The sequence below is a fragment of the Pangasianodon hypophthalmus genome, chromosome 20, assembly GCF_027358585.1.
Source record: "Pangasianodon hypophthalmus isolate fPanHyp1 chromosome 20, fPanHyp1.pri, whole genome shotgun sequence".
NCBI classification, from domain to species: Eukaryota; Metazoa; Chordata; class Actinopteri; order Siluriformes; family Pangasiidae; genus Pangasianodon; species Pangasianodon hypophthalmus.
In genome coordinates this window covers 18,752,447-18,769,668 of record NC_069729.1, presented here as the reverse complement: position 1 = coordinate 18,769,668, position 17,222 = coordinate 18,752,447, and the positions used below count along the sequence as shown (strand labels likewise).

The following is a 17,222-nucleotide window of genomic DNA, read 5'->3' as shown; positions in this document are numbered from 1 at the left end:
CACAATTCACGTAATAGATAGAAAAAAACAATAGACAAGAAATTAAAAAAAAAAAACATTATAAGCTCCACATAATCTAAGCCAAATAATAAACAGATTTAATAATGTGTTGTTATTTAATAGAGAAAAAAATGTCTAATTGTTAATATGGTGAAGTTTTCTGTAAGGGTTAGGGTTATTTAACGTTTATGGAAGGAGTCTCCAGTGTCAGAACTTTCTAACAGTCAGAGTTAAAGTGGTAACTTTAAGTCATCTGGGTTCTCTGTAACACTTCAAGCTGCGTTTTTAACTTATTAACTTAAAGAGGAAGTGAAGGAATGACTGCTATTTAAAATAATAATAATAATAATAATGTAACTGATACAAGAACTAACCTGTTTCACAGACATTCTCCAGCATTAAATGAATTTTAAAAAATCTTAACAGCATCATGGTAGTAAGAGTAAGCTTCATATCAAGCTGCATCACACCACCTTGTCTTGTTTTAGTCGTTGCATATGTAATTAGTTAATAAAAAACTGAAATATATACAAAAATGTATCCCAGAAATGAAACCACTGGAGGTGAACTGTACAGATTGTCTCTCAATTTTCCTTATTTAATCATCATTTCAGAAAAGCTCCTCTTCCTCCTCCTCCTCGTTCCAATCTAATAATGACCCGTAATTGTCAGATGAGACTTTTTAGCCTCCCACACTGGTAAATAATGAGTTGGAAGATAAATTAACCTCCATCGGATCACTGGGACGTTGGGGACGAGCGACCTCGTCTTTGTGTCCACAGCCAGCAGCTGCTTCTTGAAAGCCTGTTTATTTTGGCTGAATGGATCTTATTTGAAACTGAAAGGGCTTGTGGAGAAATAGCACTCTATAATAAAAGGAAGTGGAATCGGGGGTCATGAGCGAACAGGGAGGGGACAAACACTAGGGTTTTGTCCATTTTAGGGGACGTAGCCTACAGTATTGACCCGGGGTTTGCAACCTGAGCTTTTGTCTGAGCCATATGTCTCACAGACACAAGAAACCTCATATATGAAATCAGCTATGATACTGAATACACAAAATACCTCACACAGATGTACTGTAGGGTCTAGAGTCTATTTATTTATTTCAGTATTTATGAAGAATTAATCTGATTTTGTCCAATTATATTTCTCAGATAAGACTTTATTTATTATTATTTACTAGTATTAATGACAAAACATATTTTAACTGAAAGCTGAGTGACAGTAATGCATAAAAAACTTATCCCTATTTATATTAATCCCTATTTATATTAAGAAGTATTAATGTATTATTTACTCAATATATGAATTCTTTCATTTAAATTTTAATGTAGTAATTCTATTTTTCTATTAAAAACATTAAAAACTTGATAATCACGTTTATAATTTTTTAACTAACGTCAAATTTTTGTTTTATACTTTTTTCCCCTATCTCCTCCATTTTTGTTTGTTTTTTTTTGTTTATTTGTTTGTTTTTCTTTACCTCCTGACCAATCAGATTGCATTTTGGGGGACAAGAAAGAAAAGCAATGACAGAGGATAAAGTTTTGGTAAAAAATTTATGAGCTAACATGAGCAGATTCCTGCTTCTAAAGCTACAGTGAAGACAAACAACCTCCTTATAACCTGAGTTACATCTTTATTTCATCTGTATTACTGGTAATAATAAACCTAATCTAGCACGCAAGCTAGGCTAGTTACTTAGCTGATACTAGCTAGGACTGGGAAGAGCGTCGTTATGGTTACAATGTGTACACGTCACATGAGCTACTTCTTTATATCAGCATAAAAAAAAAACGGCACGCATGAAAGCATAAGAAAATGCCTGCATAAAGATGATGCATTCCCCCTCACATCCCACACACACACACACACACAGTGTATACCTTCACAGTTTCACTACAATCACTATCTCAAATGCTCCCGGACCTGGATCTAGTCCAAAGCAAAGAACCAAGGTCAAGGTCCAAATCACACCAAACGTTAGCGTTTAGTGCTTAATGTTTAGTGGGCCACTGATTTATTTGGTGTTGAGCAATTTCTAATGGTTATTTGAGCAACTTCTTATCATAACTTATCTCTATGGCTGTGGACACTAAGAAACGAAGCTCTTCATTGCATGCATGTATTCTATAACACTTTATGGTTATAACACTTTATGGCAGTGTGTTAGAGAAGCAAACAGTGAAGCAAGTGACATTAAAGAAATTCTCAATTACAGAGGACGCCGTTGGAGACGAGCTGAGATAAGAGACGTCTGACATTGTAAACACAATGTAAACACTGCAGACAGGGATTACGGTACACCTGAGCTCAAAAATGTGATGTTTAAATGACTGGTTTTTTGGGGGTTTTTTGCTCCTGATTATATAGATTGGCGTTTGGGTCTAGACACAGACGTTGAAATTTTTCAACACATTCATTGGTTTCGTACAGTGTAGTACCATACTAAACCAATGAATGTGTTGAAAAATTTCAACGTCTGTGTCTAGACAGGATGCAACCGGAAGTAATATATTTCAGTGAAAAATACATGCAAGGAGTGAGTTGTTGTCGTGGTTTCCCCCTTCACGTTGCTTATGTTTTGGTTTCTGTTCTAGTTCTGGCTCCACTCCTGTGCTGTCATTGGTTTGTTACCCTATTGTGTTCACATGTTCTGTGTTTGTCCTGGTTATGTAGTTTCCTAGTTCCAATTTCCCTAGTTCTCACTATTCTGATTATGGATTCCTGTTTGTCGTTTAAGATTCTGTCTGCCGTTTACAATTATTAACAGTTTTGTGCTTTAAATCCCACATTTACTTCATAATCACTCAAATTTTTAACAAAAAATGTTCCGTGCCTAGACAGGATGCTACCTGAGTCATTGAGTCATTGTCACGGTTTGCCTCCTTTGCACTGACATGTGCTTGTGTTTTGGTTTCTGTTCTAGTTCTGTCTCCACCCAGTCCTGTCCTGTTTTTTTTTTTTTACCCTACTGTGTTCACCTGTTCTGTGTTTGCCCTTGATTAGTTTAGCTATGTATATTCCCAAATTCACCACAAAAAAAAACCATATATTCATAATAAAATATTATAAATATATTCATTTTTATGAGTCCTGATAGAAAATTCAACCAAACCCATTATTTCTGAGGTTTAAGGCAGATTTATTAGAGGACTGGAGAGACATTTTATAGTCGGGAACATGTGTGAGGCAATACATGACACTCGAAGTGTGTAAGGGGGTCGAGGATTATTAGGATCCTCCATTCAGAGAGACATAAAAAGGGACATAAAGACTTCTGAAACAGCAGATGGCCTTCGTGCACTGGATTCAGGATGCTAGCTGACTGAGAGCTGTGATGTGTAGGCCCATACATTCATGTTTTTTTATTTCTATTTATTTCCTTTCTATTCTCACTCATTGGGGTTTCTTGTAATTTGATATATGTACTCACATCCAGCATGTAGAAAATACTGTTAATACATTGCTAAAACTGCTTTGGTGGTCTGGAGTTTCTCTTGATTGATCCGTGTTGGTTTTTTGGAGGTTCATGGTAATAAATGTGCTTTTTAATAGAGCAGAGTTAATAATTAATGGATTCTGATTCCCATCTGCCATCTTTATTCCAGATTTTGTCACAATCTGTCTATGACTGTATTAGCTAAGTTACCTAAACACCATATTTTTCCTTTACAGCTGTAGCTTTTTGTGAAGAAGCTAGCTAAGTTTGCTAAAAAGCTAGCAAAAGATTTAAAGTAACAAATTGTGCAAGCCTTCTCCACATCCTAAGTCTGAAACTTGGAGAAAAAAAAACGTGAAGTGGCATTTTGTTTTTAGGCACCAAAGACCTGGAACACATTCTCACTAAACATTTGTAACACCCCGTCTATCACACATTAAAAAAACAAAATAAATAAATGTAAAAAAAAAACAAAAAAACATATTTTCTCACTTTTAGCTTTGAATATTTGCTTTATGTTACTTTTAAGTTACTGTTATTTATTATTATTATTATTATTATTTTTACACAAATCTTTATTATATATATTTATAGATTATTGTCACTGTTTTTATTTGTTACATTTTTATTATTTGCCTATTTCACTATTTTATTTTTAACTTTATTTTGTTTTCATCATTAAAAAAATATCAATTACATTGCAAATATAATGAATATAATAAAGTAAAAATATAATAAAAATCAATCCAAAAATTTCTTTATGTTTCCAGTTCAAATTATTATGATTATTATTATTATTATTATTATTATTATTATTAATAATAATAATAATAATAGTATAAAATGGTGGCACGCTAGCTAATAGACCAACAGTATATTTTGTTTTTAGAACTATTATCCAAGTTCGCTGGCAACATTACAATAAAGATTACATTGTGGGATTAAACTGAGGGTTTGCTAGCGAGTGTTAGCCTTCACCCTCCCCGATTGGTGGATATTGTGTGATATAGAGGAAGAGCTCCATGGAGGACGCTGGACTACACTTTCATCCAGATGCAAAAAGCTGCTGTTAAATATGAAAACTGCATGTGTAAGAAGCAGAACTGGGACAAATCTAGAGCCTAGAAGTATCAACATGAACTTGAAGGTGAACTCACAGAAGAATGAAGAATCTTGGGTGTGGACGTTCTCAGGAATAGTAGTCTGTGAATTACTGAGTTTGTTTTTAAGCAGCACAGTAGATTCATCTCACAGAGAAAGAGAAAGAGAGGCCAGAGCAAACATTTCCAGCACTGTGGTGGAGAAGGAGCTTCCCAGTTTAGGAGTGACAAGTTCATGACTGCCAGAATACACCCATGAACCACACACACACACACACATACACACACAAAGAGCATTCCATTCCCAATGAACAATTGAGCAGTATGTGAGCTGAGAGGAAGCAGGACATAGGGGCATGTATCTGCAAGCGTGAAGGCATGACATCAGTGTGTGTGTGTGTGTGTGTGTGTGTATGTGTGTATATGTGTGTGTCACCCTTTAGACACTTACATGTTTGGAATATTTAAAATCCAAAAGTCCTTCCAATGATATAAGGAACAAAACACTCAGGCATACTACAGGAAAATTAAAAAAAAACACAGGGAAGTGGAGTTACTGTTACCAAAGTTGATTATTCTCTTATAACAACACATCCTGAAGTGTTTTATTCCTCTTATACAACAGCAATTCACCAACGAATATAATTTTCATTTATTAACGAACAACATTTTGTACTTTTTTGTCCATTTATAGTTACATTTAATGTTGTAGAACACCCATGAAACAAACTAGTACCTGTTCATACTTATGTTACAGCAGTTATAAACGGTCATTCCCTCACCAGCCTCACATTTTTCTCTCTCTTGTAGTTAATAAGACAAAAAATGCCATGTTACCAAAATTGTCATGTTACTGAGAAACCGAGAAGCGTAAACCCCTCTGTCCTGAAGACTTTCCCGTGTCGGGAAATTTACTGACTTACTGTTAAAAAAGTACTGACTGCTACGGAAGAGTCATTCCAAAAATGTTAAATAAATGTCTTCTACATAAATAAATGTAGAAAACATCACCATATCAAGATTTTACATTTTTCTTTGTTAAATAACAACTTTTTTACACAACCACTGTGTAAGTACCTGTGAATCCACTGGTACCACCAAACATGGATGTTCTTTTTTGTATATATGCGCATATAAAGATTTCTGTTAAAATGGTACAAAAATGTTGGTAATAAAAGATTGTACACATTCTTCAAAAAATATCTTTACAGTCTGTTTAGGCAATATCTCAGGACAGTTATGTAGCAATTTCCAATCAGAGGTTGTCTTTCATACAGCAAGAGAAAGTAGGCCAATCCGATTACTTGTCGGTGGTGATGGGCAAGGCTTCGTTCACTCATCTCAAAACAGAGAGCACGGTGACATCTGGTGGCATGCAGAAATCATAGCAGCCATTTTAATCTGTTATTTACAAGTGTATTCATTGTTATCTTCTGAGAAGATGCTGTTCAAATGTGATGTTAATGTGTACTATGTATGTGAATATATATTACGGATGTGATTTTGCTACAATAAATATGTTGTTTCCAAAGTTGTCATTTGTTGCCATCACTGCAAACAGTATGAAAGCGTTATATGTCATAATCAATCTATGAATCCTTATGATTACTAATTACACACGCATTTCATGTTGCACTATTAAAGCAGTGTATAGCCATGGTTTTGCTTTGCATCAGAAGTGTTCCAAGTCCGCAGAGAACAGCTTTGTGTGAGGAAAGACGTCGTTATTAAGTGTATGGGGGTTTGGGAAATATTCTTGTGCAACATTACAAAGAGAAGGAACAGTGCATATGGTGTTTTTATGGAATGTGCTTGTGAAACTGTTTGTGTGTGTGGTGGCTTCTTCTCTGGCTCGCTAATTCACAAGCCTTAGAAAACATCCTCTCAGAAAGCACAGAGGATACTGGTGTAAATAAATATCAACCTCAAACAGGCGAAGCTAACCCAGTAGTTTAATGGGTCTTCTGACCTTGGCAGGTTTGGATCTCCTAGGCAGACAGAGGGAAAATCATTTAATCAGAAAAGTGATTTAATCAGTTCTGTTGCAACATATTAAGATACTTTTAAGTATGAAGAAGGCTTGGGGCCTTCAAGGCATTACTGCAGAATCCATTTGAACGTAAAACCACTTGATAATACCAATATACACTCACTGTCCACTTTATTAGGAACACCTGTACAACTGTACATTCATGCAGTTATCTAATCAGCCAATCATGTGGCAGCAGCACAATGCAAAAAATCTTGCAGATACAGGTCAAGAGCTTCAGTCAATGTACACATCTAACAACAAAATGAAGAAAAGGTGTGATCTCTGTGACTTTGATTGTGGCATGGATGTTGGTACCAGATGGGCTGGTTTAAGTATTTCATAAACTGCTGATTTCCTGGGATTTTCACACACAGCAGTCTCTAGAGTTTTCACAGAATGGTGCGAAAAACATAAAACAGCCTGTGTGCGGAGGATCTGCAGTCTGAAACACCTTGTTGATGAGAGAGAGATCAGAGGAGAATGAGCAGACTGGTCTGAGATGACAGGAAGTCTATAGTAACTCAGATAATCACTCTTTACAACAGTGTTGAGCAGAAAAGTATCTCAGCCTGCACAACACATCAAGCCTTGAGGTGGATGAGCTACAACAGCAGACCACATCTGTTTCCACTCCTGTCAGCCAAGAACAAGAATCAGAGGCTGTCATGGGCACAGGCTCACCCAAAGTGGACAGCTGAGGACTGGAAAAATACCAGATGGTTTTTTTTAGGTTGTTGTTGTTTGCCTTTTTTTTATGTTTGCTTTTTTGAGGAGCGACTTTTACCTCTTTATGTCTTCGTGGTTCATTGGTGGCGCGTCCGACTCTCACGCAGTAGACCCCGGTTCGAGTCCTAGCCGTGACCCTTAAACAGCTCTCATTGACTTGACACAGGAATATAATGCAGTGTGACCATTTCAAGGGTTTCAACGACGTTAAAAACAGACAAAATCAGTTAAAAAATACTTTTATTTGTGCCAGACCGTTTGGAAGCTGTTTTTACATCACACCACAAGACATTTAAGCTGTGTTTTGATCAGGACTAAAACAGTATGTAAACATGTCTGGTGTCAGAACTGGAACAGGATCATGACGCGTATTGTGACGACTTATAGCTAAAAGAAGCTGATTTTTTTTTACCAAGTTTGTACATTTTATCTTATTGTTCACTTTAGAGCTGCAAACTCTAACAGAGTTAGAAGAGAAATCTTCAGAGAAAATACTTAAATCCTTCTTACTTACAGGGTAAATACACAAGCCTGGTGTTGAGCAGAGGGGACTGTCAAATTATAGATAGATAGATAGATAGAGAGGTATTAAATTAAACTTATAACTGAATACAAAAAAGTCTTCAAATGTTTCCTTACATCTTATAGTTCATTTATGTGTCAGTCTCCAGCATATTGTGAGCTGTTACTGATTAGGATGGGATTTTTACAGCGTTTAAACTAATAACATCCAGCTCTTATCACAATTTACACGAAGAACGGGGTAAAAGTTATAGAACAAAGAACAAAAATGTCCATAAAGTCTAGACAAACACACATGTTAAATAACAATAACAACAGAGCAAAACTTCTCACAGCGATCTTTAAAGCACAGCTGTGATTCTCTCATCAGCGCCATTTTGTGACACTTCGAAATAACTAATACCCCGGATGTACAATTAAACAAAATGGAGGACAATTAGCCTACCATACGCTATAGTATTCATAATAACACTTTTTAACAAGCTGTTGACTTTCTGGTGACACTGACCTCTGGTGGTGAGAACTGCTAAAGCTTTGTCTCCTCTGTTGAACCATTTTGTTTTTGTTTTAAAGCTGATAAAAATAATAGGAATAACCATATACATTGCTAATGTTCTACAGTTTTACACAAGGCTGATGAAAATGACAGACATGATAAAGCCCAGTGCTAGTTATAGACCCTTTCCTGGAGCAGAGCACTATGTTCTAAGTTCAGGTAGGACACACACACACACACACACACACACACACACACACAGTGAGCTTAAACCTGAGTTTTTCATCCTGGAGACAGTTACATAGAAACATTACAATACTGTAAAATGAATACCATTTAAATAAGCCTAGCGTCATGTAATTACTCTATATGACTCCAGGGAATGTGTATCAACCTGATCAACCTGAAAATGAGGCTGACTTTCCTGGGCCTCTTATGAGGTGAGACCCTCTTTTTCAATAATATGTTAAACCACATGGTCAGGAGTTTAATATGTGTGTGCCGTAATCCACGTAAGGCATCTGGTCCAACATTTGTTGCAGCAAAGCGATGCAGAAGCAGGACCTGATTCGGTTTATCATGCAGAAATCACAGGAGTGTCTCGCTGTAACTGATGAACCTGACCAAGTGGAGACCTATTTCTTCTGGCAGATTATGGAACTGTTCTGCCGTCGAAATGGAGTAAGTGTTATAGCTCATTGTGGGTCAAAATTAATTGTTTGAACAAATAGTAATAGTATCTAGAGATTTTTTTCCCCATGAAAGTAAAGATCCCCTGAATTGTAATTATAATTATAATTAGTGCATGAATGAATAAATATAGTAGGGCTGTAATGCAACAGCACTATCCATAGGCTTGTATGTATTTCAGAATTAAACTCAAAGTGGTTGCGGAACTTTTTGTTGCATCCCAATCCTGATGCACACCTCTAAACAATTCTAGCAATCTTTTTAAAACAATGAATAGTGCACTTCCTACTGTATTTGTGTCTGTTGTTGTATGTGAAACGCATTACCTGTTCATTCTGAATAATGCATTCATATTCAATTACATCTCTAATACCTACAATAGATTAATAATAATAATAATATTAATAATATTTCTTTTACAGAAAGTGATGATGTGTGAAGTTGCCATACGCCTCTTGAGGGGCTACGGCTTGCTTAGGAGGAAGGCATCAAAAGTAAGTATATCGCACATTAGTATCATCATCATCTGTCTGTATATGATTATGTAATGTTGCATTGTTTTTGCCAGGATCATACTGACTAACACGACACTTTCTGCTACAGCTCAGAGGTGCTGAGAACCGTAAGGACTGGTGCCTTCCTCTCGCGCAACTTTTGTGCTCTGCTGCCCCAGATGATGAGCACAGAGCGGCTGTGATAAAGACGGGAGACGATCTTGGTACGGATATGCTCCACAGTAACAGCATTTTTCTGGAATTAATATATTATAATCATATCATGAACTCTGCGCCATGTCAGGGACCCTGAATCTCACATGCGTGTTTGGTTTTTCATCTGCAGCCTCCAGAGGACTGACCTACGCAGCTCATATCTGCTATGTGGTGGCGAAAGTGGAGCTGGGATCGCATGGTCAATTCGATCTAATCGGATGCAAGAGGTATTGCGTGTGTATATGTGTGAGTGTGTGTGTTCCAGACTTACCACTGACACGTTATTCTGTTTGCACCAGTTTGCCATTTGGAGTGACAATCCTGAATAAAACCATTCCGAGAACCGAGACGTATGAATACGTGCTGTCACTGACCTCAGGGCTGGCCCAGCCAAACTTTCAGGTTGGAATATCTCTTCTCTTCTTTTTCATGGGCACTGATCGGTCAAATTTAACCACTATACTAAAAATGGATGACTCTGTCTCTCTTAGATCTTCAAGTTGTGTCATGCCAGCAGGCTAGCCATGATTACACATTATGATATAGCCTTTGCATACTGTGAGACCATCGCTAGGGCAGTCATCACCTTCCCCGGCAGCTTCAGAAGGACCTTTATTGAACGGGTTATTTTGGTAAATAAGTTTATTAATTGTCAAATGGTTTCCAGGTTTTAAATGCAAAGTGCTGTCTTCATCACCGATTTATTTTCCTTGTTTGACATGTAGCTGTCTTGCAACCTGCACAAGGAACTACAACAGGAAAAGGAATGTGAGTGGCTCCTAGAGCTTCGCCAGCTGCACAGTGTCAAAGCAGCCGATGCAAATGCTAATGCAGAAGCAGAGCAGCACATGCCATCTACCAGCTCCGATGTGGTTTCTGAGATTCAGGACTCAGAATGTGGCCTGATGACTGACGAGATCTCTGCTCCCCAGTCTCCTGATCTGGAGCAGCACACTGACCCAGGGGGTATGTTAGAATCCACCATTTGGACAAGAACTATTTTTAACATTTCAAAATCACATAGCAAGGTATGTACAGTAAGAATGATTTCAGTGTATTGTGTAAGCTGTACAGTAAATATATTTCTCCAGAGTACTCTTATAGGTAACAACTCAATCACACATATCTTTCCTGATTATTTCTTTATTTTTAATTTGATCTACATTTTATGTTAAATCTGTACTATTTTTCATAGATTCTCATATTCATGGTATTTTACTACAGTATAGTAAAGTATAATAGCATATTCAAGGTAATTTATTATATGTTATTATAGTAAAGAACCATGAATATGAGAACCTAGTAAAAATAGTAAAGATTTAACATATTATTATCATATCATACTATTCAGAGAAAGGAGAACAACATAAGGACACTGTAATTTAATAGTGATTGAAGACACAGGTCTCATTCTTAAGTGGCTACTGGAAGAGAGGACACTGAGCATGTTGATTCTTTTTTAACTCAATTTAAATGAACTGAATTATTGTCTGTTTAACAGCAGTGTTTGAGTCACAGTACACCATGGGAGAGCTGCTGGGGACGGGAGGCTTCGGCTCTGTCTATGCAGGTGTACGTAATGAAGATGGGAAACAGGTAAATGTTCTCCCCCAACACCTACAAGAATTTTTAATGCAAGATTTAGGAAAATTTCCTGCAAGCCTTTTGCTAACACATAATATAACAACTGTAGATGTGTACTAATTAAGCTAATTAGGAAAAAAATATGGCTTTTAGAACCTGCTAATTACATTTTGTGTATATGAACAGGTTGCCATTAAATTTGTGACCAAGAAGAGTTTCAGCAAGCTCGTTGAAGTTGTAAGTAAACTTATTCATTCATTCATTCATTCACACATGATGTGTGCTTGTTAAATTCTGCTACTTAATACGCATTCAATTGCACTGAACAACAGTATAATAGTACATTATTATGGTAACTTTTATAGTATTTTATGGCGTATAGGCTACTACCTTGCCAATGTTGATGATATTTTGCAGTTTTGCATTTTGTAGTTTTAAAATCAAGTATGTCTGCGAGGTGTTTATGTCCACATTATGTGACCATTTACTTAACAATAATGATTGTAATAACTCTGCTTACTGTAGTTTCGACATATTCACACATGATAACCGTGTCTGTTCTGATTTTAGCCCGAAGAGACGTGCAAGCTGCCTGTGGAGGTGACGCTAATGAAGATGGTGTCCCAGCCACCTTGCTGTAGCAACATAGTGAAGCTGCTGGAGTGGTTTGACATGCCCGATCGAGTTGTCCTGGTCCTGGAACGGCCCAGCCCCTGTATGGACCTTAAAGAATTCGCTATGCTTCAGAACGGTTGTCTGTCTGAGGCACAGACTCGAGACATCGTGCTACAGGTGGTTCAGGCTGCTCGGCACTGCTGCGACCGCGGAGTTTTGCACCGAGACATCAAGGCCAAGAATCTCCTAATCAACACTGATACATTGCAAGTCAAGCTGATAGATTTTGGCTGTGGTGACTTGCTGAAGGACACCCCCTACGAAAATTATTCAGGTAATATCATAATAGATATACGACAGAATCAATGGGAATTCAGCGAAGAACCTTTTTTTTGTGTGAAACTGCTGACAGCACTTTTTCTCTCATTTACACTCAGGCACTCTTGCGTTTGCACCTCCTGAGTGGGTGATGTTCAAAGAGTATAACGGCATTCCTGCTACCATCTGGGGTCTGGGTATACTCCTGTACAACTTGCTCTGTGGAGATTACCCCTTTAAATCAGAGGAGGACCTTGATGATGGGTACCTGAATTTATGTCCCGGTGTGTCTCGAGGTGAGTCGATACAGTAGCAACACATTTATACCTGTATAATAAAACCATAAAACGTGCATAGCAAAATGACTTTAAACATAAACATTTGATTATTTTTATTTATTTCTGTGTCGTCACTACAGATGTCCTCGAGCTAATGATGTGGTGCCTGGAACTCGACCCTGAATTGCGTCCAACTTTTGAGCAATTACTCAAGCATGAGTTTTTTACAGAGGGAGTTCAGGACAAAGTCCGGGTTAGACACAGTAGCCCTAATTAAAATGAACTAAGGCATGCTGTAATAGTCTACATTATATGATTGTACTGGATCAGTATTGAGTTCTGTAGCAGAGATTTATGGGCTTATGTAATTACATTAAGTATAGGTAATTAGGTGAAAGAAAAAAGTGTAAAATAAGGAAATACTGAATGTTTTCTATCTGTTTTTTTTTTTTTTTCAGATTCCTCCGGAAACCCAGTTTTGATAACACATAGTAGAAAAAAAATAACCATAATATAAAATATAAAAAATTAAAATTACACACATAACAACTAAATTTAAACCAACTAAACCAATTAAAAATTTTTATTACAGACAATAATATAGATATAGATAATATAGATATATATAATACCTTTCATAAATGCATCATGAATAAACATTTTTAAAATTCTTATTCAGAATATTTAACCAATATTTATAACTAATAGTTCAATACTTGCAATAATGGCAATAATTATTTATTAATGACTTCTGCTGCAAATCTCAACAGTAAGTACAAAGCTTTTCCAATTGGTTAAGCGTCACGCTTTTTTTCTTCATACAATGGCTACCACCCACATCATTTCAAGGGAAGTGCATCACCCTCGGAGGAAAGTTCTGTCTGTGCTCCTTCTCATTTCTGATTTTTCAGACTTTCCTCTGGAAATCCAGATTTCGTTTTGTTCACTGACTACTCAGCACAAGTCCTGAATGGCTGTAGATGTGCTGGGTTGTTTGTCTGGTCATTTGGCGCCACTATCTCTTTTTAAAAGCTGCTGGAATACGTTTTTCATTTCTGATCACACGTCATCATGTAAGCTCCCAAAATGCCTAGCTGTCTTAGTGCTCCACTGATGAAGCACAAGGTCACGCTATGGCAGATGCTTGCTGCTGTTGCTGTGGTTGCTGCATTTTTTTTTTAGTCTTTCAGGACACTTCGCTCCTGTGACTGCACCTGTGACTGACGGGTGAAATAAGATTTCGCTGCTGGACTCATTGATGTCCCACTCGCCCCATCTGGAATCATGGAAGACCACTGGACTGTGAACCGTCTCTTCATGCTGTGTTACTGCTAGATCCGTACATCCTACTACAGACGTAAGTTCTGCATGGGACTGGCATGTGCTGGGTGGAGTTGACTGAAAAATGTATCTCTGTTACACGTCATTCTGACATTGAAATTCTGTCTATTTTTCTTGTGATTTTTCAGTTTGATGTAGTACTGTATGTCACCCTGAAATACATGTTTTGACCTGTAAATACACAAAAAATTGTGCCATGCCACATAAATGTATAGATATGACATTAGGATTTAATTAATCATGCGAATCGTTCGTGTAAACAAAAAAAAAAAAATGCACCGTCTTGGGTAAGTAGCTCCTTCCAGTCATGACTGAGATTCCCTCCTATGCTATATGTACATTAATCAAAAATCAAATTGATTAAATAATAATTTCTTAACTTGGATGTAATTCTGAAGCACACACAGATTTAATTGCATTGCAGTTTTGTTACCACTGTTATTACAAGAAAAGCATCTCCTTATGAGTCAATTCTACACAGAGAAATAAATTCGACCCAAGTTCATAGACAAATGACAGAAAGTGAGAGATAAGAGACCAAGATCAGCTTGATGAATAAAAAAACACTATGAACTTGAACCAAAGCAATCTACATTAGCTAATGTTATTGAAGACTAAATAAAAAGAGTCTTTTTGTTTATTACTTGTTTTCTTTATTTTAGAAAAGAAAAAAAGAAGAACGGAACAACAAAACTGCACCATTATTAGAGCATATGCAGAGAAACAAAAAATGTTTTTTTTTTAAAAAAAAAAAAAAAAAAAGGACTATCATCCCAGTTCGCTGCGTATACATTGCCTAGAATGACTGGTGTGTTAGATAGCTCTAATAGATCTAAATACAGATATAGTAGATCAAATAAAGCATCCTCTGGATAAACAGAATGCTCTTATTAATAAGAATTGCCCTAGAGTTAAGAGTTCCCCTAGATTTAGAGGGGATTTGTGTAGCTGATTTGTGTAGTTGGCCTACACACCCACCTCTTAAGCGAAAATGACCAAATATGCACAAGTGGGTTTCCTTAAGAAAGACAATCCCCACATTGAGTTGATTCAGGTGCAGAAATCCTCACCTGCGTTTACTAAGGTGATTCATATTCCAGCTATAAAATCAAGATCTTGCCAAGGATTGTTCATTACCCATATTGCTCTTTCTGATCTCTGAAAATATATCCATGTACAACGGACCCATAAATTATTAAGCACAGAAAAAGGTCCATCGTTTTTTTTTTATAACTTTAACATTCTTCTTGTTCAAAAACGTATTTATTTTCCCAAATCTTCTGGAGAATACAATTCCATGATCATATGAACATGGCATTCTGTCATCACTCTTGTAGTGGTCACTACATTGGAAGAAATTTTATACATTTTTTGTGACTCAATATAATATATCAATAAATATGACAGATGTTCATATTCCTACTAGTTATGCCTCTTGTCCAGGCTCATTCTATCTTTACATTGTTAATATTAAGTTTATTTTTCCCAGTTGCTTAGCAACAGCATTCTCAGACTCGAGTCTAACCACGAGTGTATCCTGTGTCTGCCCTTCTAGTCACAGGTTTTCAAGTTTTTTTAAAAAAAACACCAGTATTATTATGTAATTGTCACTTGCTTGTATTATTATTGTGAATTGCATTTAATGTCCTGTATTATGTTCATTGCATTGTTCCATTGTATGTTTATATATTATTCTGTCTTCTTTACTCTATTTACTGTATCGTATACTGTGCACTGACACTTTGTCTCTCTCCAGTATTGCACTCCATGTTGTCGATTGTGTAAACTGCTGTCTGTGGCCTGTGTAATGTTGCACCAAGACCTTGAAGAACAGTATTTAATTCTACTGTATACTTGTATATGGCTAGAATGACAATAAAGCCTCTCTAATGTAATATTTAATCTAATCTAATCTCTTATCAACCTTTCAAATCTTCCACTTCTTTAGTCACATCATGATAGTTCTCTCCTACAGAGTAGATTAGGTGTAGCGTGTGTGATGTGAATGGTATGAGGGGCCGAGGCACCTGCGTATTGACCTGCTGAGAGCGATATTAAACAAGCTGGCTTTTTCACCATTTAGTTGCCATTTTGTCATTTACAGCTCTGTGAGCTTTGCCATTTATGGAGTTTTGTGGCCGTCACCAAATGTAAATCAGCAGTGCCAGGAACATGCTTTTTAATTTACAGGCATTTATCAGTATATGAGTGTTAGTATGATGAAAATCAGCATTAATGAAACTTTAAAATCTGTAAATCTGATGGGAAACATTTAGTTCCATTTGGCCAACAAAAACATTTACACGCAGCATTACTAAAAGTTTGATAAATACGCTACATTTAGCGTATAACCTGTATAAAGGCTGTTTTACACCCCTATGAGATCAGCTATATTTGAGTTCCTGTTGAGTGCAAAAGATTGTTACCACAATAAATAGTATACCAAAAAATGAAAACGAATGTGACACACACACACAAGCAAACAAAAACCCATCCAAAGTATAATTTAATGTTAAGGAATTATATATAATGCACCCAGAAGGTCAAGTGAAGGTTACTCATGGAGTCCTAAGTTTAGAAAGGTCTGACTGAGGGTAATGTAATTTGAGTTCTGTCCACTAGATGATGCACAACAATTACCCAGCAAATCTCCAGGTAAGTGACTTGGAGGCCTGGAAAGATCTAGTAAGGCTCACATGACAGAATTATAAATGTCCGATACATGAGCAATGCACCACAGAAGCGAGAGTGGATTCTGCAGACTCATTTTCATTACATAATAGGAAACCAAGTCCAGTGTAGTAAAGTTTAATGACCTATTTTATCAATATGACATCAATATGTACAGGACAAGCAGAAGACTAAACTATTATTTACTATACGGTAATATGATGGAAATGTAGATTATAATATGACATAATAGTGACAATTATGATAATGCTTTTATTTCAAAAACTGTAAAAATGTTCAGTCAAGGTATTTGTTGACCAGTGTGTATAATAATAATAATAATAATAATAATAATAATAATAATAATAACAACAATAATAATTCAAGATGTTTTCCAATAAATTTTGATGATGATGATTTCTTTAAATTGATTTTTGTTTAAAAAACATTTTACAAATAATTGCAATAATAATAATAATAATAATAATAATAATTATTATTATTATTATTATTATTATTATTATTATTATCAGTTGATGATGAATGTTGAAAATGTTAAAAAAAATTCCCCACAAAATTCCCCTAGGTCATATAATCCACATTACACTATTACTCCAAACCATTACACCATTACTCCTTATTCCAAACTTTTATACCCGTTATATATATATATATTAAGTAGTAATGACAAAACG

The 17,222-nt window shown here is 36.2% G+C and overlaps 1 protein-coding gene across 1 annotated transcript; it reads left to right on the top strand.

The window, feature by feature from the left end:
* The first annotated feature begins 11,881 nt into the window (after nucleotides 1-11,881).
* Nucleotides 11,882-13,102, top strand: si:ch211-122l14.7 (serine/threonine-protein kinase pim-1). Its single transcript, XM_026932490.3, has 4 exons — nucleotides 11,882-12,254; nucleotides 12,358-12,534; nucleotides 12,657-12,769; nucleotides 12,975-13,102. The coding sequence occupies exons 1-4, from the start codon at nucleotides 11,915-11,917 to the stop codon at nucleotides 12,996-12,998; spliced, it is 654 nt and encodes a 217-aa protein (XP_026788291.3). The 5' UTR covers nucleotides 11,882-11,914; the 3' UTR covers nucleotides 12,999-13,102.
* The last annotated feature ends 4,120 nt before the right edge of the window (nucleotides 13,103-17,222 follow it).